The 24,657-nt window shown below is 42.0% G+C and overlaps 1 protein-coding gene across 2 annotated transcripts in view; it reads right to left on the bottom strand.

The window, feature by feature from the left end:
- Positions 1-4,169: 4,169 nt before the first annotated feature.
- The window catches only part of KIF14 (kinesin family member 14), a 90,758-nt gene continuing 70,270 nt past the window's right edge, over positions 4,170-24,657 (bottom strand). The window contains exons 23-29 of one of the 2 annotated variants that reach the window (XM_038746043.1): positions 21,098-21,322; positions 20,639-20,823; positions 17,261-17,419; positions 16,339-16,461; positions 15,004-15,078; positions 7,433-7,571; positions 4,170-5,519 (exon numbers count right to left, since the gene is read on the bottom strand). In XM_038746043.1, coding sequence (XP_038601971.1) covers positions 5,128-5,519; positions 7,433-7,571; positions 15,004-15,078; positions 16,339-16,461; positions 17,261-17,419; positions 20,639-20,823; positions 21,098-21,322 — 1,298 coding nt within the window. In that variant the 3' untranslated portion in view covers positions 4,170-5,127. The remainder of the gene's footprint in view (positions 5,520-7,432; positions 7,572-15,003; positions 15,079-16,338; positions 16,462-17,260; positions 17,420-20,638; positions 20,824-21,097; positions 21,323-24,657) is intronic. The other variant, XM_038746042.1, reaches the window with a different exon arrangement.

The following is a 24,657-nucleotide window of genomic DNA, read 5'->3' as shown; positions in this document are numbered from 1 at the left end:
AGAGATTCCCCTGCTAGTCAACAGGTCGAGGATGAAGGGAAGCTTCCTCATGATGGAGTGGGAGCTCCCCAGCTCAATAATAATAATAATGGTATTTATTAAGCATTTAGTATGTGCCAAGCACTGTTCTAAGCGCTGGGGTAGACACAAGGTAATCAGGTTGTCCCAAGTGGGGCTCACAGTCATAAACCCCATCTTACAGATGAGGTAACTGAGGCACAGAAAAGTGAAGTGACTTGTTCAAGGTGCCACAGCGGACAAGTGGCAGAGCCGGGATTAGAACCCAAGACTTTCTGAGTCCCAGCCCCGTGCTCTATCCATTACGCCGTGCTGCTTCAAGTAATTCAGAGTTTCTTTATATACCATTGGTGCAGAAGTCATAATGATCAGAAGAATATGATACAAGAGAAATACTTTAGGATAGAAAGCAGTGAATCCCTTGGGAGTTTTCCATTCAGCCCTGGACCTACTTTGTTCTAGGTGATCTGATACTACTGATTAGCAGGACCAAGGGTCTTGATTAATTTAAGAGTCTAGTTCATCATCATCATCATCAATCGTATTTATTGAGCGCTTACTGTGTGCAGAGCACTGTACTAAGCACTTGGAAAGTACAAGTTGGCAACACATAGAGACAGTCCCTACCCAACAGTGGGCTCACAGTCTAAAAGGGGGAGACAGAGAACAAAACCAAACATATTAACAAAATAAATAGAATAGATATGTACAAGTAAAATAAATAGAGTAATAAATATGTACAAACATATATACATACATAATTTCATCTCATCTCAAAATCGACCTTGGCTATTCAAGTCATGGAGCTTTCTAACTTAAATAGCCAGGCTTGGCTTGAGCAGATCACGCCATCAGGCACATCCGGAGCAGTCAAGCAAGCCTAGGGCAGAGGGGGAGGTCAGAGAGAAAGGGAGACAAATGCAGGGTCTTGACCATTGTGCTTCCACACCCTGTAGACTATAAGCTCCTTGTGGGCAGGGTTGCACTTTACCAACTCTATTGCACTGTACTTTCCCAGTCAGAAAGGAATTCGCAATCGGCTTTGACCATTGGCAGAAAGTTAAGAAAGTTCTTTCTAATACTTCTTTTGATAGTGAAGGAATGAGTGGAGGTCACATTAGATCAATCATCTAAAATAATAGTCTACAATGACTACAGATCTCTTTCCCGTATCGTGACTGGTCACTCTTGATCCCATCATCATGTATTAGCTCGTTTGGGCAGGGAACATGTCTATCAATTCTGTTATATTGCACTTTCCCGAGTGTTTAATAAGGTGCCCTGCACACAGTAAACTCTCAATAAATATGATTGATTAGTAATTCAATTACTTCCTAGGAGTGTTTCCTTGCATATATTCACTGCGAAGTTCTTCTGCCATTTTTTTGTCACTCAGTCAAAGGTATTTATTGAGCATTTAATGTGTGCAGAGCACTGTACTGAGTACTTGGGAGAGTACAACATAGTTGGTAGACACATTCCCTGCTCACACTCAGCTCTATGAAGATTTTTGCAGCTTATCCCCACCTGTCTGGCATTCATAACCCAAAAGTTTAGAATCATTGTGAGATTTCACAGCACATCCCTTCTTCCCAATCATTTACAAGGATGGGACAATATACTGGCTCTAGAATAGATCCTTGGAGAACCTCTCTATTTATATGTCTCCATCCTGAAAAATGGTTCTTTGTTCTCTTTCTTTTAGCCCGTTTTCTATGACTGATCAGCCTCTCCAATCCCTTAATTAGAGGATCTTTATGATATGGTAGCATTTATTAAGCGCTTACTATGGTATAGAACTTTGCCAAAGGCTGTGGGAAAAACCTAAATATATTGTCCCTTTAGTCCAACTTTATTACTGACTCCGTCCAACTCCTTCAGCAGATTGGCAGAGCAGTTTCCCCATGTGGAATCCATGTATGGGCCAAGAAGGATGTTTTCCTTTCTTTCCCCTGCCAATTAACTGTGAAGAGTTTCTGCTTAGTTGCCTGCTTTGGTGGGGAGTTTATTTTTTACTCAGCTGGCACACATTTTACCTGAGCATCTAAAATGTTGCTTTTAGCATCAGCAGGTTTTTCTTGTAAGTCACTTGTTTGTTTTTTGTTTTAACTCCTTGTTAACTTTTTTGGGGGGGTTGTTTAACACCACAAGAATATGTATTTTTACCAAGCAGTAGTTGGTAGTGCCCCCCTCTCAGAAATGCTCCTGGAGAGTTTCCAGCACTCTACCAGTCTTGGCTATGGGAGGGAGAGTCCAAGCAGCGGCCTACCCATTCCATTCCTCTCCCCCTTTTAGACTGTGAGCCCACTATTGGGTAGGGACTGTCTCTATATGTTGCCAACTTGTACTTCCCAAGTGCTTAGTACAGTGCTCTGCACACAGTAAGCGCTCAATAAATACTATTGATGATGATGATGATGATGATTCCTAGGTTGGCCAGTGGCTAGTGAGTGGAAGGCAATTTGTTACAAGTCATAATTCACCTGTGTTGGGCAGCAGCAGCAAGTGGGAGAGTCGAGGGTGGAGACTCAAGTTTACTGCAAGGAACAAGGCAGCGGTAAACCACTTCCATATTTTTACCAAGAAAACTATGGATATACCAGAATTCATATACCGGAATGATTGTAGATGGAGGTGGGGTGTTCCGGGAAAGAGGTGTCCAAGGAGTCGCTATGGATTGAAGATGACACTCGACAGCATAAGACAAGTCACTAGTGCAGACCGGCGTTCTTCAAACATACCTCCTAAAACAGGCCAGATCCCACTCTCTCAGACTCTCAATCCCACACTCTTCTCCCCACTGTGGACAATGGAAATAGAGAGAAATAGGAAGCAGGACATCAATAAAATGGACATTATTTTATAAATAAGTCAGGTGTCAGACAAAATTTATTAACTGCACTCTCTTTACAATATTTTGCAATTATGCATATCATTCTGAAGAAAATATTTTTTTCAAACCTCAATCAAAAACAGTACAACAAATTTTTTAAGCGTAACTATACAAAGGATCTGGTTCAGCTCGTGTTTTAAAAAGACAGGAAATTTCCAACCAACAGAATGTAAGAAGTGCTTACTAAGAGGAAGGTGGTAAGGAATAAGAAGGTAGTAAGGAATAACTGATAAATGACTGATAAATATAAAAATGTAAGCTGCCTTATAGAAAATGGGAAAGTATTGAAGCCATTAATCTATTAAACGGCAAACAATATCAATATAACACACAATATAACACATCCAAACATCTGCAAAACTATTGCAGTGCAGGATATTTATGGAAAATACCGTCATCTTAAGAAAAAGTTATATAAATTCTGGGAACCAAGTTAGTCCATCCAAATGACTTAAAATACCTTTTAAAGATATTAAAAATACAGTAAACTGTAGATGAACTGGTGGTGGGCTATCTGTGCTGTGGATTAGCGGTGTCCTTCCCTCTGGCAGAGGGAGGTGACACTCCTAAAGCTGAGAAGCTTCCTCCTTGGTTACGAGCAACATGGGTCATGGTGTTCTGTCCACACAGGCGAGCCGCTACGCCCAATCCTGACACTCACAGCAGGAAGAGTTGGAATCTCCTTTTCTGATTGCTTCTGCCCACCCCACAGCTGCTTACTCACTATTTAAGAGCGACAAACTTGCAACCAACCAGGAGGAAGGACTCCCTGGAGTCAAACGGTGGAAGTTTGGAAGGTTTCTGATATATTTGAAATTTCCTTTCCAAGCCTTGCTGCACATTAGGTGGAGTAAAAAACAAAAATCATGAAATTGCACCAAGTTCAACAGAAAATGTCAACTGTCAACATTTATCCTGCAACGTCAGATCCTCCAAGAGGGGCCTAAGTAGCTGTTTTACTTGCCCACGAGTAAAGGTGACTAAATATTCCTTTTACAAATAACTTTTGCCATCAGAAAGACCTTCCTTACTGACCCTCGACCTCAATCCATTCAGCCGTGAATGAGGACTCTGGTAACAGAGGATGGGGGGAAGAAAACGGCTAAAGAAGCAAAAGAAACTTGCAATAAACAAACTTGAAACTTGAATTCCAATCACAAGTTTTACCAGCTCATTCCTTAGGATTGAAAAATGAAATGTATACATAATCTTAGCCTTGATTGAAGCAGTAGCTGATTTGAAGACTGAGTTCCGCTGCTGTTTGCAAATTCTTAGCACTATGGTTATTGATAATTAAAAAATTAAATGATAAATAGAAAGTCTGACAGAAAACAAGAGGATAAGCTATTGAGAGGGATCTGATTCACACAGGCATAAACAATACATATCCCCTCCTCAAGTTAAAATTCAGACATTTGTAGACTTTGTAGACACCCAAGAGTTATATTTATTCAAATGTCTGATATCCGTAATGTTTTAAAACACAGGCACCTGGAGAAAAAGCTGAGTACATAGAGTAGTTTGTTACTTGTGTATAGCTAGAGAAAATACATCCACTTAAATGTGCTAACAGAAATGATGAAAACACTGAACATGGAGCAATAGTGCAATTCAAACCACCCATTGTTTCATTAGCATTTCCATTATAAAACCCAATAACCCATCGAAATCCATAACAAAAGGGCATGTTTACTAGTTCATTTCTATTTCTATGTGGTTCTTTTTCTTCGCTTTGTTTTGTTTTGTTTAAACTGGATTGCTTAAAGGGAAAGCAGACAATTAAACTACCTAAAGAACATGGGTTGATGAACCAACCAGAGGTGATGAATCCATGTAAGTGGTTATTTCCAGCACTGCAAAACAAGAGCAGGGCCTGGAGACACTATCTCCACAACATGGAATTCCTTTTTTCACTTGACCAACAAATCCGATACTGAAAGGACTCCAATCCCAGCTTACAGGTAGAAACACAAACATACAAACTTTTGTGTCAAAATAGATGAGTTGCTTTTGGCGTATCTTGAATAAGCCCATTTCAAATTTCAGGATTCCACGTAAGGTTTTGTAAAAATCCAAGTAAGATAACAGACCTATTTGGAACTTCAGTGAGGCATTTTAACATGGTTTTACAAAATATATTTTATTTACACTGGAGAAAACAGGCTATCAAATTTGTTCTTTCTTTCAGTCATAGTAAAATAAATATTTAGAAGTACTTAGACCCATTGTATTCTTCTGGAGGAGCGTTCAGCTGAGCTCTGAGATGGAGGATGAAGCTCATATACCCGTTTTGGTACACCTTTTTTCCTGGTTGATTCAGTCCCATTTGATTTATGATGCCTTTCTTTACCTTCCATATTTTGCACACAAGTTTCCCAGGGTTTCAGCACATCAGGCCTTTCGTTGGGTTCAAAACTTAAGGTTAATAATGACTTGGCTATAGACTCCAGTTCCTTCAAGTCACCCAAGGGTTCACACAGTTTACTACTGGAGCTATTTAATGAAGAGGAATATGCTGAAAACCAACTGAAATAGTTATGAAAATGGCCAGCGGAATTGCAAATATCTTCCACACAATTCTTGAGAAGACTTAAATCACTGTAGGAACCTACAAAGGAAAGAAAGTAAATTAAAAATCAGTTCCTGTTAGTTTTCCAAGGCGTTTTACATACCTGTAGGGATTTATTTTATAAGTAGGGCACAGAATGAAAGGATGAAATATTTCTACTTGCCTTCAACCAAAGGTATATCCAAGAAAAGCTCACCTCTGTAGCTCAGTACCAACTAAGCACCATTCAAGAACCCCTTGCCATTCTCCAAAGACTATGCTGTCATGGATCTCAAAAGCATGAATCATCAATCGTATTTATTGAGCGCTTACTATGTGCAGAGCACTGTTGGTGAGAGTTAGACCATTCAAAAGGAATGTTCAATGTTTTCATCATTTCTGTTAGCACATTTAAGTGAATGTATTTTCTCTAGCTATATACAAATAACAATCTACTCTATGTACTCAGCTTTTTCTCCAGGTGCCTGTGTTTTAAAACATTACGGGTATCAGACATTTGAATAAATATAACTCTTTTGGGTGTCCACAAAGTCTACAGATGTCTGAATTTTAATGGAACTTTTCAAGGAAAGACAAATGGATTCTTGCCTCGCCCCTGGAGCCCACTACAATATTGGATAAAAAGAGGATTCAAATGCCCTCTACCTCCCAGACGGCCTCAACTCCAGACAGGCAATGGAGGAAGCTCAGAGCTGTAGAAAAGTCCTATTCCAGCTGAGCACTGCTGGTGACTTCTCTGATCACTGATTTTATGGTTTAGAGACACAATCCCCAGAAAAAGAGGAAGGGAACCATAAAATAGTGATCAAGGAGAATGCCCAGAATAAACAAAACTAACAATGGAAAGCCCATTTAATAGCAAGGTTTTACTAATCACGTAATGCACATTGGCAGCCCATCCTTTACATATCCTGGAGCTGGTTATTGCATGCAGAAGGGTAATACATGAAAATATAATGTCTAATAATAGAGATAATTAATAATAGAGATAATTTCATGTTCTTCAAGCGAATAGGCTAGTAATGCTTCGGCATCAGTTAATCATGAAAGGAAATCAATCAGTGGAATTCATTAAATGCTTACTGTGTTCAGACCATTGTACTAAGCACTTAGAGTACAAGGGTGCAGGTAAACATGATTCTAGGCTTCAAGAAATGAAACAACTTGCTTGAATCACCTCAAACTTCCCTATGATTTTTACAGCGGGCTTTTGAAAAAAAAAGTAGACAGAAGGACGATTACGAATCCTTCACAATCTCCCCCTCCTCTCCTGCCTGTGTTCTGTTCTTGGGCCCTGCTCACTTTTCCATCCTTCCCAGTTCCTATCTATCAATCCATCACGCTCGTTGCGGGCAAAGAATGTGTCTGTTATATTGTTACATTGTACTTTCCCCAGCGCTTAGTACAGTGCTCTGCACACAGTAAGTGCTCAATAAATACCATTGGCTGATAAATCAATCATATTTACTGAGCACTTACAACTGATAAATCAATAGTATTTACTGAGCGCTTACTGTGTGCACAGCATTGTATTCAGCACTGAGGGGAGTACAATACAACAGAGTTAGTAGACATGTTCCCTGCCTACAAGTAGCTTACAGACTAGAGGGGGAGACAGACCTTAACGTGAATAAATTATTCATTCATTCAATCGTATTTATTGAGCACTTACTGTGTGCAGAGCACTGTACTAAGCGCTTGGGAAGTACAAGTTGGCAACATATAGAGATGGTCCCTAAATTACAGATATGTACATAAATGCTGTGGGCCTGGTGGGGGAGAGGGGTGAATATGTGATCCTATGTAAACCGCCTTCTTGCCTGGCCCTCTCCTATCCAACTCTAGTGAGAACCAGTAGTAAGACTGAAGAGAGAGACCCCACAAACTCATTATAGCCAGGATCAATTGAAAAATATTCTGACTGGACAAAGGAGTTCAATGGTCGTAAGTACCTTGCAGGGTAGAAGTGATGATTTGCCCTGCTTGGTCTGTGCAGTGATTAAACTTCACAAAATCCACAGCAAAACTGATTATCTTCTCCAGGTCTTGGAGTCCCAAAGCCTCTTCTGCTGCCTCAGCTCTGATGACTTTCTGCATTAAGAAATGAAGAGTTTCAAACAAGTAGAAGAAGTAGGGAGAGCAACAAGACCTGGGTCAAGTCATCGGGGCAAGGTTGTTTCTGGAGGGAAATTTTTCACCCGAAAATCTGTCTGTCCCAAATCAGCCTCGAGGCTGTGTCAGGTGAAACTGGACTATGCGCTTGGGAAGTACAAGTCGGCAACATATGGAGACAGTCCCTACCCGACAACGGGCTCACAGTCTAGAAGGGGGAGACAGACAACAAAACAAAACATGTAGACAGTAGTCAGTAGTGTTTATTAAGCACTTATTTGGTGCTGAATGCTTGGGAGAGTACAATAGTAGACCTGATCCCTGCCCTCAAGAAACTCACCATCTGTCGGGGAAGACAGACACTAAAATAAATTACAGGTAGGGGAAGCAACTATAATTCTGATTATTAATGTTGATGCTGTTGATGCCTTTTTACTTGTTTTGATGTCTGTCTCTCCCCCCCGGCCCCCACCGGACTGTGAGCCCGTTGTTGGGTAGGGATTGTTTCTATTTGTTGCTGAATTGTACTTTCCAAGTGCTTAGTGCAGTATTCTGCGCACAGTAAGTGTTCAATAAATACGATTGAATGAATGAACTGAGTGTAAAGCTATATGCATAGGTACTGTGGAGAGAGGGGCTGGGGTGAATACCTTAGTGCTTCTAGACTGTGAGCCCACTGTTGGGTAGGGACCATCTCTATATATTGCCAACTTGTACTTCCCAAGCGCTTAGTACAGTGCTCTGCACACAGTAAGCGCTCAATAAATACGATTGAATGAATGAATGAATGAAACACCCCTGGCATGGAGACTGGCAAGCCAACAGGAGCATCTTTGGGAAGCTCTGGCCCTATCCCACCTCCAAGACTCCCAAGGACACCACCCCTCCCTTCCATCCGAGAGGGCACTGAGGCATGGACAATCTCTCATCAAGCTGCCTAGGTCCTTCTCCATCTGCTCATAGTTTATCCTGAACCAAACCGGAGTCTCGTCTTCAACCACAATCATCTGATGACAGTTCCCAACCAGGAGAAGCAGTGTGGCCTATCGAATAGAGTACAGGCCTGGGCGTCAGAAGGACCTGGGTTCAAATCTCGGCTCTGCCACTCATCATCTATGTGACCTTCAGCAAGTCACTTTCATTCATTCATTCATTCAATCGTATTTATTGAGCACTTACTGTGTGCAGAGCACTGTATTAAGCATTTGGGAAGTACAAGTTGGCAACATATAGAGACGGTCCCTACCCAACAACGGGCTCACAGTCTAGAAGGGAGAGACAGACAACAAAATAAAACATATTAACAAAATAAAAAAATAGAATAAATATGTACAAGTAAAATAGAGTAATAAATATGTACAAATATATATACATATATATATATATACAGGTGCTGTGGGGAGGGGAAGGAGGTAAGGCGGGGGGATGGGGAGGGGGACAAGGTGATCAGGTAGTCATTCATTCATTCAATCGTATTTATTGAGTGCTTACTGTGTGCAGAGCACTGTATTAAGCACTTGGGAAGTACAAGTTGGCAACATATAGAGACGGTCCCTACCCAACAACGGGCTCACAGCCTAGAAGGGAGAGACAGACAACAAAATAAAACATATTAACAAAATAAAAAAAATAGAATATGTACAAGTAAAATAGAGTAATAAATATGTACATACACATATACATATATATACATATATATACACATATATATACATATTCATATATATACATATGTATGTATGTATGTGTGTGTGTATATATATATATATATATATACAGGTGCTGTGGGGAGGGGAAGGAGGTAAGGCGGGGGGGGGGGATGGGGACAAGGTGATCAGGTAGTTATTCATTCATTCAATTGTATTTATTGAGTGCTTACTGTGTGCAGAGTACCGAACCAAGCGCTCAGGAAGTACAAGTTGGCAACATATAGAGACGGTCCCCACCCAACAGCGGGTTCACAGTCTAGAAGGGAGAGACAGACAACAAAACATATTAACACTTCACTTCTCTGTGGCTCAGTTGCCTCATCTGTAAAATGGAGTTTAAGACTGTGAGCCCCTTGTGGGACAGGGACCGTGTCCAACCTGATTAGCTTGTATCTACAACAGGGTTTAATACAGTGTCTGGCACATAGTAAGCACTTAAATACCACAGAAAAATGATCAAGAGGGTCCTCAATTGGAAGCAGTCTCCAAAAAGAGGGAAGCACTCTCCCTGCTGAATAAGGGGCAGGCTCCCCCTCGCTGCGGGCAGGGAATGTGTCTGTTTTACTGTACTCTGCCAAGAGCTTAGTACAGTGCCCTGCACACAGTAAGCGCTCAATAAATATGATTGATTGACTGACAGTTGGCACAGAGTCCCTAGCACCACCAGGTAGCAGCTGTCCATCAGATGGAACCTGGAGTGGCAGGAAATGCAGCTCAAGGCGCAGGCTGCGCTGGTTGAAACAAACTGCTCTCAACCATGACTGGACAACCACATCAAAAACAACTGGAAAGGCCCTATTTGTTGACCGAAATTGTAGCCATTTCAATTTACACCGCGAAGAAACAGGTAAATTGTAGTTTGTTTTTTCTAAGGTGACTCATCTGTGCCCCAGGCAGATCTGGCCATTGTTTGGCAGTTCCACAGAAACCACCCTCTGGCCAACTACCAGCCTGAAATGCAATGGTAATGGTCCAGCGCTTCAAACTGTGAGCCCGTTGTTGGGTAAGGACCGTCTCTATATGTTGCCGATTTGTACTTCCTAAGTGCCTAGTACAGTGCTCTGCACACATTAAGCACTCAATGAATGACTGAATGAATGAATGGGTTTCTGTTTTCTATCTTCACAACATCGCTAAAATCTGCCCCGTCCTTTCCATCCAAACTGCTACCAAATTGATCCAAGCACTTCTCCTATCGCACCTTGACTACTGCATCAGCCTCCTTGCTGACCTCCCAGCCTCCTGTCTCTCCCCACCCCAGTCCACACTTCACTCTGCTGCCTGGATCATTTTCCTACAAAACCTTTCAGTTCATATTTTCCCACTCCTCAGGAACCTCCAGTGGTTGCTCATCCACCTCCGCAAACAGAAACCCCTTACAATTGGCTTTAAAATACTCAATCACCTTGCCCCTTCCTATAATAATAATAATAATTGTGGTATTTGTTAATCCTTTATTATGCGCCAGGCATTCTAATAAGAGCTGGGATGGAAACAAGCAAATCAGGTTGGACACAGTTCCTGTCCCATGGGGTGTTCACAGTCTTAATCCCCATCTTCCAGATGAGGTAACTGAGGCATCGAGAAGTGAAGTGATTTCACCAAGGTCACAGAGCAGACAAGTGATGGAGCCAGGATTAGAACCCTTCTGACCTTCCAACTCCAAGGCCAGTGCTCTATCCACTATGCCATACTATCTTACCTCAATGATTTCATACTACAATCCAGTTTTCACACTTATCTCCTCTAATGCCAACACTGTACCTCAATTCAATCTATCTCAGTGATGACCCCTCAGTTAATCAATTGTATTTATTGAGCATTTATTCAATAAGTGCCTGGGAGAGTACAATGTAACAGAGTTGCTAGGCACCTTGCTGACAGTCCTGGGGTAGATACAAGTTAATCAAGTTGGACAAGTTAATCAGGGGCTCACAATCTAAGTGGTGGGGAGAACCAGACCGAATCCCCATTTTACAGATGAAGAAACTGAGTCACAGAGAAGTTAAGATACTTGTCCAACCATGCCATGTTGCTCCTCAACATCAGCAAAAGCTATTTTCCTTTTCAATTATCTAGTCAGTCTATTCTTGTTTCTCTTGGTTCATGGGGAAGAGTTCAATTTCCTTAATAATTTGTTGGTCAATCAATCAATTAATGTATTGATTGAACACTTACTGTGTGCAGACCACTACATGACCTAGTGGCAGGAGCACGGGCTTGGGAGTCAGAGGTTGTGGGTTCTAATCCCAACTATGCCACTTGTCTGCTGGGTGACCTTGGGCAAGTCACTTCACTTTTCTGTGCCTAAATTACCTCATCTGTTAAATGGAGATTAATAATAAATAATAATAATAATGGCATGCACTTGGATCCATATCCTTTGGAAATTTGGCATTCACCCCACCCTCAGCTCCAGAGCACTTACATACATATCTGTAAATTATTTATATAATGTCTGTCTCCCTGTCTAGACTTTAAGCTCACTGTGAGCAGGGAATGTGTCTACCAACTCTGTCGTATTGTACTCTCCAAATAATAATAATAATTATGGTACTTCTTAAGCGTTTACTATATGCCAAGCACTGTTCTAAGCACTGGGGAAGTTACAAGGTGATCAGGTTGTCCCACGGGGGGCTCACATGTCTTAGTCTCCATTTTACAGATGTGGTAACTGAGGCACAGAGAAGCTAAGTGACTTGCCCATAGTCACACAGCTGACAATTGGCAGGGCCAGGATTTAGACTGTGAGCCCCACATGGGACAACTTGATTACCTTGTATCTATCCCAGTGCTTAGAACAGTGCTTGGCACATAGTAAGTGCTTAAGAAGTACCATAATTATTATTATTCAGAGAGTACAACAGAATTGGTAGACACATTCCCTGCTTACAGTGAGCTTAAAGTCTAGATGGGGAGACAGACATTACATAAATAATTTACAGATATGTATGTAAGTGCTCTGGAGCTGAGGGTGGGGTGAATACCAAATTTCCAAAGGATATGGATCCAAGTGCATATAAGAAATAGAAGGGAGGCAAAGCTGGGAAAAAAAAGGTTTAATCGGGGAAGTCTGTTTTGGGGTTTTTTGTTTTGTTTTGTTTCTTAGATTATTTATTAAGTGCTTGCTATGTGCCATGCTATCTAGAAACAAACTAATCAGGTTGGATACATTCATATCCCATATGGGGCACAGTCTTAATCTCCATTTTACAGACAAGGTAACTGAGGCACAGAAAAAAGTTACGTTACTTGCCGAGGTCACTCAGCAGACTAGTGACAGTCAAAATTAAAACCTAGGTCCTTCTGACTCCCAGGGCCCATGCTCAATCTATTAGGCCATGCTGCTTCTCAGTATTGTACTCTTCTAAGAGCTTAGTACAGTGCTCTGCACATATTAAGTGCTCAATAAATGGCACTGATGATTTTGATGGAGGAGGAGCTGTGACCTTAATAAGGCTTCGAAGGTGGGGAAATAATAATGATGGTATTTGTTAAGTGCTTATTATGTGCAAAGCACTGTTCTAAGCACTGGAAAGTAGTGGTCTAGCACAGATGTAGGGGGAGGGAGCTCTAGACCAGAAGGAGGGCATGGAAACGGGGTTTGGTGGTGAAATAGACAAGTTTGGGGTTTTGTGAGAGACATGGGTATTAGAGGAGTGGATTATGTGGACTAGTCTGTAGTAGATCAGTGAGGTAAGATGTGGGAAAGAGCTTACTCAGTGCTTTAATGCCAATGGTAGGGCATTTCTGTTTGATGGGGAGGTGGACGGAAAAACCACTGGTGGTTCTTGAGGAAGAGGGAAACATGGACTGAATGATTTTTTTTTTTAAATGGATCCAAGCAGCATTGTGAAGTGTTGGCTGGAGAAGGAAGAGACAGGAGACAAGGAGGTCAGCCAGGAAGCAGATGCAGTAGTCAAGGATAAGTGCGTGGATTAACCTGGTAGCACTTCGGATGGAATGGAAAGGATGGATTTTAGTGATGTTGTCAAGGCAGAATTGACAGGTTTTGGTGGCAGATTGAACATGTGAGTTAGTTGTTTGTTTAAAGTATTTGTTAAGCGCTTACGTGCCAGGCACAGTGCTAAGCACTGGAGTAGATACAAACTAATCAAGTTGGGCACAGTGGGTTGTATGAGAGAGATGAGTCAAGGACAACACCAAGGTTAAGGTTGATACCACTAATACATCTCAAACATTTGATTTTCAAACTGCAGTGACTATGGAATGAAATAATTCCAGAATAGAAGCAGCTTGGCCTAGTGGATAGAGCACAGGCCTCGGAGTCAGAAGGACCTGGGTTCTAATCCCAGCTTGGCCACTTGTCCACTGTGTGACCATGGGCAAGTCCCTCCACTTCTCTGTGCCTCAGTTACCTCATCTGTAAAATGGAGATTAAGACTGTGAGCCCTATGGGCGACAGGGACTGTGTCTAACCTGATTAGCTTACCTCAGAGCTTAATACAGTGTCTGGCACATAGTAAACTCTTAAATACCATAAAAAAAATACTGCCTAGTAATTCAAGAAGGCTTTGTTGGGTACCCACTTGGTGTAACAGATTATACAAAACTCCTGGGAATTACCAAAAAACAGAGGTAACCCATATCCCTCCCATAAGTAGCTTATATTCAACAGGGACAGATAAAAATATTTACAAATGAGCAGTTGAGATTAGTAATTGAAACAACATATATTCAAAAATGTTGAAGATAGGCATAAATAAACTCGTAAATGCTGATTTGTTTATACGACAGGGTTCTGGGAACCATTATAGCTATCAAATGGAAGATTACTAAACACAGAAAGCATGCATCTCTGCCTGCTTAAATGACTGCAAATGGAAGAACAGCTGCGCTGGGCACATTGTTCTCAGTGACTCAGAGATTTGTTCTTCTGCTAAGATGAAAGTCGCAATGCCAAAGAGGAAGAAGCTATTTAACAAGCAGTTCCAAATCAAATCAATAGTATTTATTGGGCCCTTACTGTGTGCTGAGCACTGTACTAAGTGACTGGGAGAGAACAATACAGGATCAATCAATCATAGTTACTGAGCACTAACTGTGCACAGAGCACTGTAGTAAGCACTTGGGATAGTACAATATAAAAGCACGGTCTTGGGAGTCAGACGTCGTTGATTCTAATCCCGTCTCTGTCCCTTGCCTGCTGTGTGACCTTGGGCATGTTACTTAACTTCTCTGTGCCTGTTACCTCATCTGTAAAGTGGGGATTGAGACTGTGAGTCTCACGTGGGACAACCTGATTACCTTGTATCTACCCCAGTACTTAGAACAGTGCTTGGCACATAGTAAGCACTTAACAAATACCATAATAATTAAAAACAGGGTTGGTAGACACGTTCCCTGCCCACAAAGCCTTACAGCCTAGAATGGGGAGACACACTATAAAAAGGCTGGAGACAAAGTATATAGAGAGGTAGGAGGAGGAAATTATAAAAAAAGCCCAACACTTCTTCACAAATATATAGTTTTGTTATTCAGTTCTCCTTACCTCTCCTTGACTCCTTCCCCCGCTGGAGATGACATTGCTTAATTTAGACAAAAACAGTTGTTGCTAGATACAGAACAGAAAGATATTGCTAGAGAGCTTACAAAGAAAGATCACAAATAGAGGATGTTTAGGAAATAAGGTATATTCTGGCTAAAGGATCAAAAGCATTACCCTGAGCGAGTACCCTTACCTTGTTCCATTCAGTCATGATATTTTCAAGTGATTTAATCAGACTCGCAGCTTTAGCTTTCATCTCCTTTTGAACCTATCAGGAGATTTTAATTCATTGTTACACAATTACATATTTCAACTAATACACTTCTAGAGCACCCTAGCGCTCTACGGATCTACATGTTAAATATTGAATCACCCTTGACACTAAGAACCTCTGCTCTGGAACTGCCAATACTTAGCCTCCTCAGCCCCACCTTGAAACTTGATTTTGAAGCCCACAGCCTGCTCCTAAACCCAGCATCCCCAATGCTAGCCTAATCTGGTCTTTTCTCTAGAAAAGACCCAGCTTTTTTCAGTGTAGAGCACAGGAAGCAGGTTCTGCTCTGTGGATTGCTGTCATCCATGATCCCCCAGATCTCAGAATGGCAGTGGGGCATAATCTCACTCCCAATTCCTAAAGGAGGCAATGCTTGCTTCAATCCCAGCATTGCTGGATCCCAGCGTCGCTGGATTCATTGCTGTCCTTTGTACCTTAGCATCCTAGGAACTGTGTTTCCCAGAAGCCATAAGGTCTATGGCTTATGGAAGCAGTGTGTCTCAGAGGAAAGAGCAAGGGCTTGGGAGTCAGAGGTCGTGGTTCTAATCCCAGCTCTGTCACTTGTCAGCTGTGTGACTTTGGGCAAGTAACTTAATTTCCCTGTGCCTCAACTAACTCATCTGTAAAATGGGGGTTAAGATTGTGAACCCCACGTGGGACTATCTGATAACCTAGTATCTAGCCCAGCGCTTAGACAAGTGCTTGGCACATAGTAAGCACTTAACAAATACCATTATTATTATTATTATTACCTGTCCCAAAATTGTCTGGGAAAGAGAGTCAATTAGCATGGCCTTTAAAACCTGGTAGAGGTATCCCTGGATCAGTGCTCTTGCTCTTTCTCTCCCTCTCTTCCCCTCCCTCTCTCACTGTCTCCCTCCTTCTCTCACTGTCTCTCTCCTTCCCCCTCTCTCTCTCTTTCTCTCTCTCCACAGGGACAGGCTGGTAGACTTACTGAAAGTTCTACTCTACATGCTAAACATGAAAAAATACTTATTTGGGTCCCCTCTTTCCTTCCCTTGTACATTAAACTTCTGTGTCTAAGTATTTAGAAATATTTTGAGGGTACCATGAACTTTTCTCAATCTTCCTCTCTGAATACTACAGTCCTTTGGCCTTGGAACGTGATCTGAAATATCTTAATTTCAGAATCCTCCACCAACACCATCCCAAACTATCAATAGGAAGCTGAGTTTTGGGATATCAACTATCTAGTAAGCATCATCGAATCATAAGAACATTTTTTCATCTTACCTCATCTTGTGGATTCTGTCTTAAAAGTTCCTTCTGAAGGTCCCTTGTTTTTTCTAGCCCAGACTCTAAAAGAGACTTCATTTCTGCTCTTACTCCATCAAAAATGGCAATTTTGAAACCCATCTAAAGAGAGATGCATATGTTACTCAATTTTTTTTAAACGCAAGAGAGACTCAACTGTCAATTTTAACTAATTAGGATCTTTCTGAAGTGAATTTTTAGGAGGGCTTTCAAAGTGGATATGGCAGACTTGAGGGAGTAGATAGGAATTCCGGTCAGGGGAGGAAATGCAATGGAAAGAAGATGAGAGAACTGAGAGCAAAATAGACTTAGATTGTGAAAAGTAGGTGAAGAAATGGATAATTAAGAAAAACCACTGGTGGAGAGCTGACCAATGACTAGAGCAAATGGTGAGGAGTTTCTGCTTGATGCAGAACAAAATGAGTGTTAATTCTGTCAACATACTTGTCCCAAATTCTCTTTCAATAACAAATTCCAGTTTTACAGTAAGGTTTGATCTGATTGAGAAAATGAAACAATGAAGGAAATTGAAAGCTTCTATCAGATGCATTTCATGCTGGAAGCATAGGAGAAATGTCTTTCTCCATCGATAAGGCAAGTTACCATATCCAAAATCATTTGTGAACAATTGAACATATACTGATTGTCACATGTGCCTCCTCATAAAACAGCAAAAGCAAACCTAATCAAGTACCCCACTTTCACACTGCCAATCCAGATATAAGGGCTACCTGTCAAGAAGCTGTATTTAGGCAATAAAACAATTTAAAATCTAACTGAAGTTTTTGTGCCTTTCTTCCTATTCTGAAAAGAATTTGTCATAAAATGATATCCATTCAGAAAATAACATGTCCAATTTGCACAAAGCTGTGAAAAAAATAATTGTTTTAACCCTTCTTACCTGGACACCGGCTTCACTCTCCTCATCATACTCTGAAAAATGCAGCTTAGTTCCTTTCAGGATAGCCAACTGTCCCACACATTTCACTGCTTGTTGTACTGTTTGAACAACTTTATATTGTGCTTCTTTTACCATTGAGGAAATATCTGAACAACACCCCTGAAAAATGGAGTTGGGTATTTCAGTTAGATTAAGGATTTCTGTACTGGGGAATAAAATCCAACGTTTTACCTCCAGCTTGCCCACTCACCAACTTGGACACACATTCGACCTCATCGTCTCTAACCACTGTACAATCTCTACCTCACAAAATCTGAAATCCCTCTATCTGACCACAACCTTCTTACTTCCCTCCTCTCCCACACACCTCCTTCCCATAAATCTGTACTGTTCCCTTACAGAGACCTCTGATTTTCTGACCACATCCAATTTTCTCAGTTCCTCATGCCCCACTTAGCCTCCATACCCAAACTACCTTCCCTAGGTGACCAAATTGATGCTCTCAAAACCACCCTCTCAACTCAACTCACTTGCTCCCCTATCTCTTCATCAACCTGGTGCCACTAACCCACAGCCCTGGGTCACCTCCACAGCCCAACTCCTTCGTTCTTGTGCACAAGCCGCAGAGCACTGCTGGAGGAAACCTAGATATCAAGCTGATTTTGTCCACTTCAAATTTATCCTTGTGTGCTTTAACTCTGCCCAGCAAAATTATTTCTCCATCTTCAGTGACACCCTTTCCCACTGCCCTCATCAGCTGTTCCAGATGTTCAACTCCCTCCTCAAACCCCTCACCCCTGCCACCTCCCCATCTCGCCCCTAATGACTAGGCTCCCGACTTTACTGAGAAAATTGAAACCATCAAGTGTGATCAACCTAAAGTGTCCACTGATCCTCTCCATTCCCTCCCTCCTCCTGCCCCTTCTTCGACTCTCCTACCTTTCTCAGGAGTATCTCTAGAGGAGAGCTCCTGTCTTCTCTCAAAATCCATCCCTTCCACCTGTGCATCCAACGCCATTCCTTCGCACCTTATCAAAACACTTGCCCATTCCCTTCTTCCCTCACTAACAGCCATCTTCAAATGCTCAGCCATCTTCAACTGTTCACTCTCCAACGGCTTCTTCCCCACTACTTTCAGGAATGCTCGTCTCCTCTATCCTAAAAGACTCTCCCTTGACCCCATGACTGCCTCCAGTTATCACCGCATTTCTCACCTACCATTCCTCTCCAAATTCCTTGAGCAAGTTGTCTACATCCGCTGTTTCAAGTTCCTATTTTTGAGCCCCTCCAATCTGGCTTGTCCCCTTCGCTTCATAGAAACCACCCAAAGGACACAAATGATCTACTTTTTGCTAAATCCAACAGCCTCTTCTCCATCCTAATCCTCTCGACCTTTCAGCTGCTTTTGATGCTGTCAACCACCCCCAAATGAAAACATTATCCAACATCAGCTTTACTGACACTGTTCTCTTCTGGTTCTCCTGTTATCTCTCTGGCCGCTCATTCTCAGTCCATTCACGGGCTCTTCCTCTGCTTCTCAACCCTTAACTGTTCTGAGTCCCCTTCTATTCTCCATCTACACCTACTCCCTTGGAGAATTGATTCATTCACATGGCTTCAACTACCACCTCTATGTGGATGACTTCCAAATCTACATCTCCAGCCTTGATCTCTCTCCCTCTCTGCAGTCTCACATTTTCTCCTGTCTTCAAGACATCTCTACTTGGATGTCCTCCCATCAAGTCAAACTTAACATGTCTAAAACAGGACTTCTCATCCTCCCACCCAAACCCTGCCCTCCTCTGACTTTCTCATCCTGTAGATGACACCACCATCCTTCCTGTCTCACAAGCCCATACGTAACCTTGGAGTTATCCTTGATGCTTCTCTTACATTCAACCCTTATATTTAATCCATCACTGAATCCTTTTGGTTCCACCTTCACAACATTGCACAAATCCACCCTTTCCTTTCCATCCAAACTGCTCCCATGTTAATCTAAGCACTTATCCTATCCTGCCTTGATTAGTGTATCAGTCTCCTTGCTGACCTCCCAGCCACCTGTCTCTCCCCACTCCAGTCCACAGTTCACTCTGCTGCCCAGATCATTTTTCTCTAAAAATGTTCAGGCTGTGTTTCCCCATTCCTCAAGAATCTCCAGAGGTTTTTCCATCCACCTACACAACAAATTCCTCACCATTGGCTTTAAAGCACTCAATCACCTTGCCCCCTCCAACCTCGCCTCACTACTCTCCCACTACAACCCAGCCCACTAACTTCACTCTACCTTGTCATCTTCTCACTCTTACTTGATCTCATCTATGTCACTGTCAACATCTCATTCACGTCCTGCCTTTGGCCTGGAATGCCCTCCCTCCTCATATCCAGCAGACAATTACTCTCTTCCTCTTCAAAGCCTTATTGGAGGCATATTTCCTCCAAGAGCCTTTCCCTAAGTCCTCCTTTCTCTTCTCCCTCTCCATTCTGATCACCCTGACTTGCTCCCTTCATTCATTCCCCCCTCAGGCCTTTAGCACTTACGTACATATCAGCAATTTATTTATTTATATTAATGTCTGTTTCCCCTTTACACTGAAAGCTCACTGTGGGCAGGGAATAATTCTCTTATATTGTGTTCTCCCAAGCACTTAGTACAGTGCTCTGCACATAGTGAGCACTCAATAAATATGAATGATTGACTAATGGTACTATTATTACTACTAAGTACTACTATTTAGTAGTACTTACTACTACTAAGTGCTAATGGTACTACTACTTCTAAGTAGAAGAGAGGAAGATGAAGTGACAGAGGGAACTAAATACTTATCCCATCATATCAGAACCCTATTTCATAATGTCTAGCTATCCTCATATATGTGCACTTCCATAACATCTATTGCATAATCTTAAACCATCCTGACAAATGGCATTTGACAAGAAAAATCACATAATCTTCCTTGCTCTTACTTCAATCAAAATTCAATTTAGGTAAGGAGAAGGCTTGTACCATTTCTTAAGCTGCAATGTAACCTCAGGCAAGTCACTTAATTGCTTTAAGCCTCAGGTTCCTCACCTGTAAAATGAGGATTAAATACCTGTTCTCCTTCCCCCTAGACTGTGAGCCCTATGTGGGACAGGGACTGTGTCTGATCTGATTATCTTCTATTTACCCCAGTGCTTAGTACTGTTCTTGGCACATAAGTGCTCAACAAATACCAAAATTGTTATCATCATAATTATTATGATGAAACTTTGGAAGAGAGTCCTAGAGCTCAAGTCTCTCAAAAATGAAAGTTTCCAAGTGTTAAACAAACTTAAAATTTGATTGACAGTGAACAACTTCATGTCCACGAAATGGCAATGGACCAATCACTGTACCTGCAAGAATAACTGCAAGAATCCTCCCAGGTTTTTAATTTCCTGTCTCAAGTCTTCATCGGGTCTTGAAGTACCACTGCATTGTGGAAGACTGTCAAGCCAGTGCTTGCTCAGAATCACAAGCTGTTCAAAAGATGAAGTCATCTGGATGCTAAAGGACTGAGTGGCACGATCCAGAGAGAAAACTGAAAAAGGTAGTAAAAAGTTGATGAGAAGCAATGATCTCCAAATAAAATCAAATTTACTGTGATCATTTGTGCATTTTAATATCTGTCATTCCCTATGTCACCAGGATATTGTGAAGCTAAACGAATAATTGATGTGAAAGAAGTTTAAAAAATAAAAAAGCTGTATAAATATAAGGTACTGTTGTAACACCTTTCTCTAGGTGCAATGAGAGCTCACTCAATGGAGGAGGAGGAAGTGGGGCAAATGCGTTCAGAATTGAAATTTACTTACAGTTTTCTTGACTTTCTTCATCTTGTTTTTCATGTGCATTTGAAATCATAGTGACTCCAATTTGAATTTTAAGAAAATTACTTATAATGCTGTCTGCCAAAGTCTTTTCCTCCTCATAACTTTGTCCGAGGCAATTTAATGCTGAACCAATGAAGTCTTTGCAAATTCCAGGTAGGAATGATTCTGCTGAGTATGAGTAAATACTAGGTGAATTATTTGGTGAACCTATTTTAATGGAAGATAGGCAGCATTACTGAGTTAAGAACCGATCAATCATTAATACTCACCATGTGCAGAGCACTGTTCCAAGCTCTTGGGAGAGTAATAATAATAATAATAATGATGATGGAATTTGTTAAGCACTTACAATGTGCAAAGCACTGTTCTAAGCATTGGGGGATACAAGGTGATCAAGTTGTCCCAGGTGGGGCTCACAGTCTTAGTCCCCGTTTTACATGAGGGAACTGAGGCACAGAGAAGTTAAGGACAACATAATTGGTAGACGCATTCCCTGCCCACAAGGAGCTTATAGTCTAGAAGGGGAGACAGACTTTAAAATAATAATAATAATAATGATGGCATTTATTAAGCGCTTACTATGTGCAAAGCACTGTTCTAAGCGCTGAAGCACTGTTCTAAGCGCTGACAGAGAGGGGAAATGGCAGAGTGTAAAGAAGTCTGGGCCTGAAGTAAATATCAAGGGCTTAAGGGTGATGCAGCCCGAGGTGATATAGAGGGGGAGAGAATGGAGTGGAAATGAGGGCTTAGTCAGGGAAGATCTCTTAGAGGTGGTGTGATTTTAGAACAGCTTTGAAGGTGGGGAGAGTGGTGGTCTGTTGGATATGAAGAGGGAAGGAGTTCCGGGCCAGAGGAAGGAGACACGGGCAAAGGGTCGTCGGCAGGATAGAGGAGATTGAAGTACAGAGAGAGTAGGCTGGTGTTAGAGGAGTGAAGTGTACAGATTGGGTTGTAGTAGAAGGTCAGGGACGTAACGTAGCAGGGAGAGCCGATTGAATGTTTTAAAGCCGATGTGGTGGTGGACTGGCAAGCATTGCAAGTTCATGAGGAATGGGGAAAGATGAACTGAACTTTTTTTTTTTTTTTTGAGAAAAATGATCCATCCAGCCCAGTAATTCTCTGACATGGAGTGCAGGAAGGAACTATGACGTTTGCCCTCTTTGACATCAATCTTAGTGGTTAAGATTGAACCATCTAAGAACCATTGGAGAAGCAGCGTGGCTCAGTGGAAAGAGCCCGGGCTGTGGAGTCAGAGGTCATGGGTTCAAATCCTGGCCCCCCCCCACTTGTCAGCTGTGTGACTTTGGGCAAATCAGTTAACTTCTCTGCGCCTCAGTTACCTCATCTGTAACACGGGGATTAAGACTGTGAGCCCCCCGTGGGACAACCTGATCACCTTGTAACCTCTGCAGCACTTACAACAGTGCTTTGCACATAGTAAGCGCTTAGTAAATGCTATCATTATTATTATTAATACCCTTAACTTTTTTCCTCCTACATGCAGTTTTCTCTCTTGTAATGAATTAGGGAATATTCACCTATAAACTTGAAAGTTTTGGCCTAAATGGCTTCATCTGATAAATTCCACATGCCTACCACCTGCTGTAGTACAAAGAAGACTTTTGTTTAGAAATTAGCTGTTACATAGAATATTAGTCTTTCGAATAGAAACATTCTTTTAAAGGGGTGGTATGGTTATAAAAAAAATTCTCCTGATGAGTTGTTTAAAATTGTATCACAATCAGGATATAAGTATTTCTTCACAGGCATTGTAAAGTATTTACACTCCTGTCAACAGGGACAGCACTGAGCAACTGAAATCCATCAATAATCCAAAAGCTATTTAGCCAATTCCTTCACCTACAAAAGCCTCTAACAGGACACTATATTTCAATTTCTTATCGTTTCATTTCTTTCTGCTCGCTGTTGGTGGAGATCCTAATGATAAGCAAAAAATGGTGGGGAGGCAATTGTAGGATGGTTAAATGGCTGAATAATCAAAATAATCATAAGTTATTTTGTGGCTAAATAATATGTAAGTTTATTTATATTTATTATTATTATATTTATATTTATTATATAAATATATTATATTTATATTTAATGCAAAAATCATACAGATAGGAGAAAACCCACTCATATGGCCTTTTATAGGCAAATATAAAATACGCAAAGTATTTTGTCCTACTTTGTCCTCAATACAATCAATCAATCAATCAATCAATCGTATTTATTGAGCGCTTACTATGTGCAGAGCACTGTACTAAGCGCTTGGGAAGTACAAATTGGCATCACATAGAGACAGTCCCTACCCAACAGTGGGCTCACAGTCTAAAAGGGGGAGACAGAGAACAGAACCAAACATACCAACAAAATAAAATAAGTAGGATAGAAATGTACAAGTAAAATAAATAAATAAATAAATAGAGTAATAAATATGTACAAATATATATACATATATACAGGTGTTGTGGGGAAGGGAAGGAGGTAAGATGGGGGGATGGAGAGGGGGACGAGGGGGAGAGGAAGGAAGGGGCTCAGTCTGGGAAGGCCTCCTGGAGGAGGTGAGCTCTCAGCAGGGCCTTGAAGGGAGGAAGAGAGCTAGCTTGGCGGATGGGCAGAGGGAGGGCATTCCAGGCCCGGGGGATGATGTGGGCCGGGGGTCGATGGCGGGACAGGCGAGAGCGAGGTACGGTGAGGAGATCAGCGGTGGAGGAGCGGAGGGTGCGGGCTGGGCAGTAGAAGGAGAGAAGGGAGGTGAGGTAGGAGGGGGCGAGGTGATGGGCAGCCTTGAAGCCCAGGGTGAGGAGTTTCTGCCTGATGCGCAGATTGATCGGTAGCCATTGGAGGTTTTTGAGGAGGGGAGTAATATGTCCAGAGCGTTTCTGGACAAAGATAATCCGGGCAGCAGCATGAAGTATGGATTGAAGTGGAGAGAGACACGAGGATGGGAGATCAGAGAGAAGGCTAGTGCAGTAGTCCAGACGGGATAGGATGAGAGCTTGAATTAGTAGGGTAGCGGTTTGGATGGAGAGGAAAGGGCGGATCTTGGCAACGTTGCGGAGCTGAGACCGGCAGGTTTTGGTGACGGCTTGGATGTGAGGGGTGAATGAGAGAGCGGAGTCGAGGATGACACCAAGGTTGCGGGCTTGTGAGACGGGAAGGATGGTAGTGCCGTCAACAGAGATGGGAAAGTCAGGGAGAGGACAAGGTTTGGGAGGGAAGACAAGGAGCTCAGTCTTCGACATGTTGAGCTTTAGGTGGCGGGCGGACATCCAGATGGAGATGTCCTGAAGGCAGGAGGAGATGCGAGCCTGGAGGGAGGGGGAGAGAGCAGGGGCAGAGATGTAGATCTGGGTGTCATCAGAGTAGAGATGATAGTTGAAGCCGTGGGAGCGAATGAGGTCACCAAGGGAGTGAGTGTAGATTGAGAACAGAAGGGGACCAAGCACTGAACCTTGGGGAACCCCCACAGTTAGAGAATGGGAGGGGGAGGAGGAGCCTGCAAAAGAGACTGAGAAAGAACGACCGGAGAGATAAGA

The sequence above is a fragment of the Tachyglossus aculeatus genome, chromosome 4, assembly GCF_015852505.1.
Source record: "Tachyglossus aculeatus isolate mTacAcu1 chromosome 4, mTacAcu1.pri, whole genome shotgun sequence".
Classification (NCBI taxonomy): domain Eukaryota; kingdom Metazoa; phylum Chordata; class Mammalia; order Monotremata; family Tachyglossidae; genus Tachyglossus; species Tachyglossus aculeatus.
The sequence above is the reverse complement of the archived record's forward strand: the minus strand, read 5'-3'. Positions and strand labels throughout refer to the sequence as shown.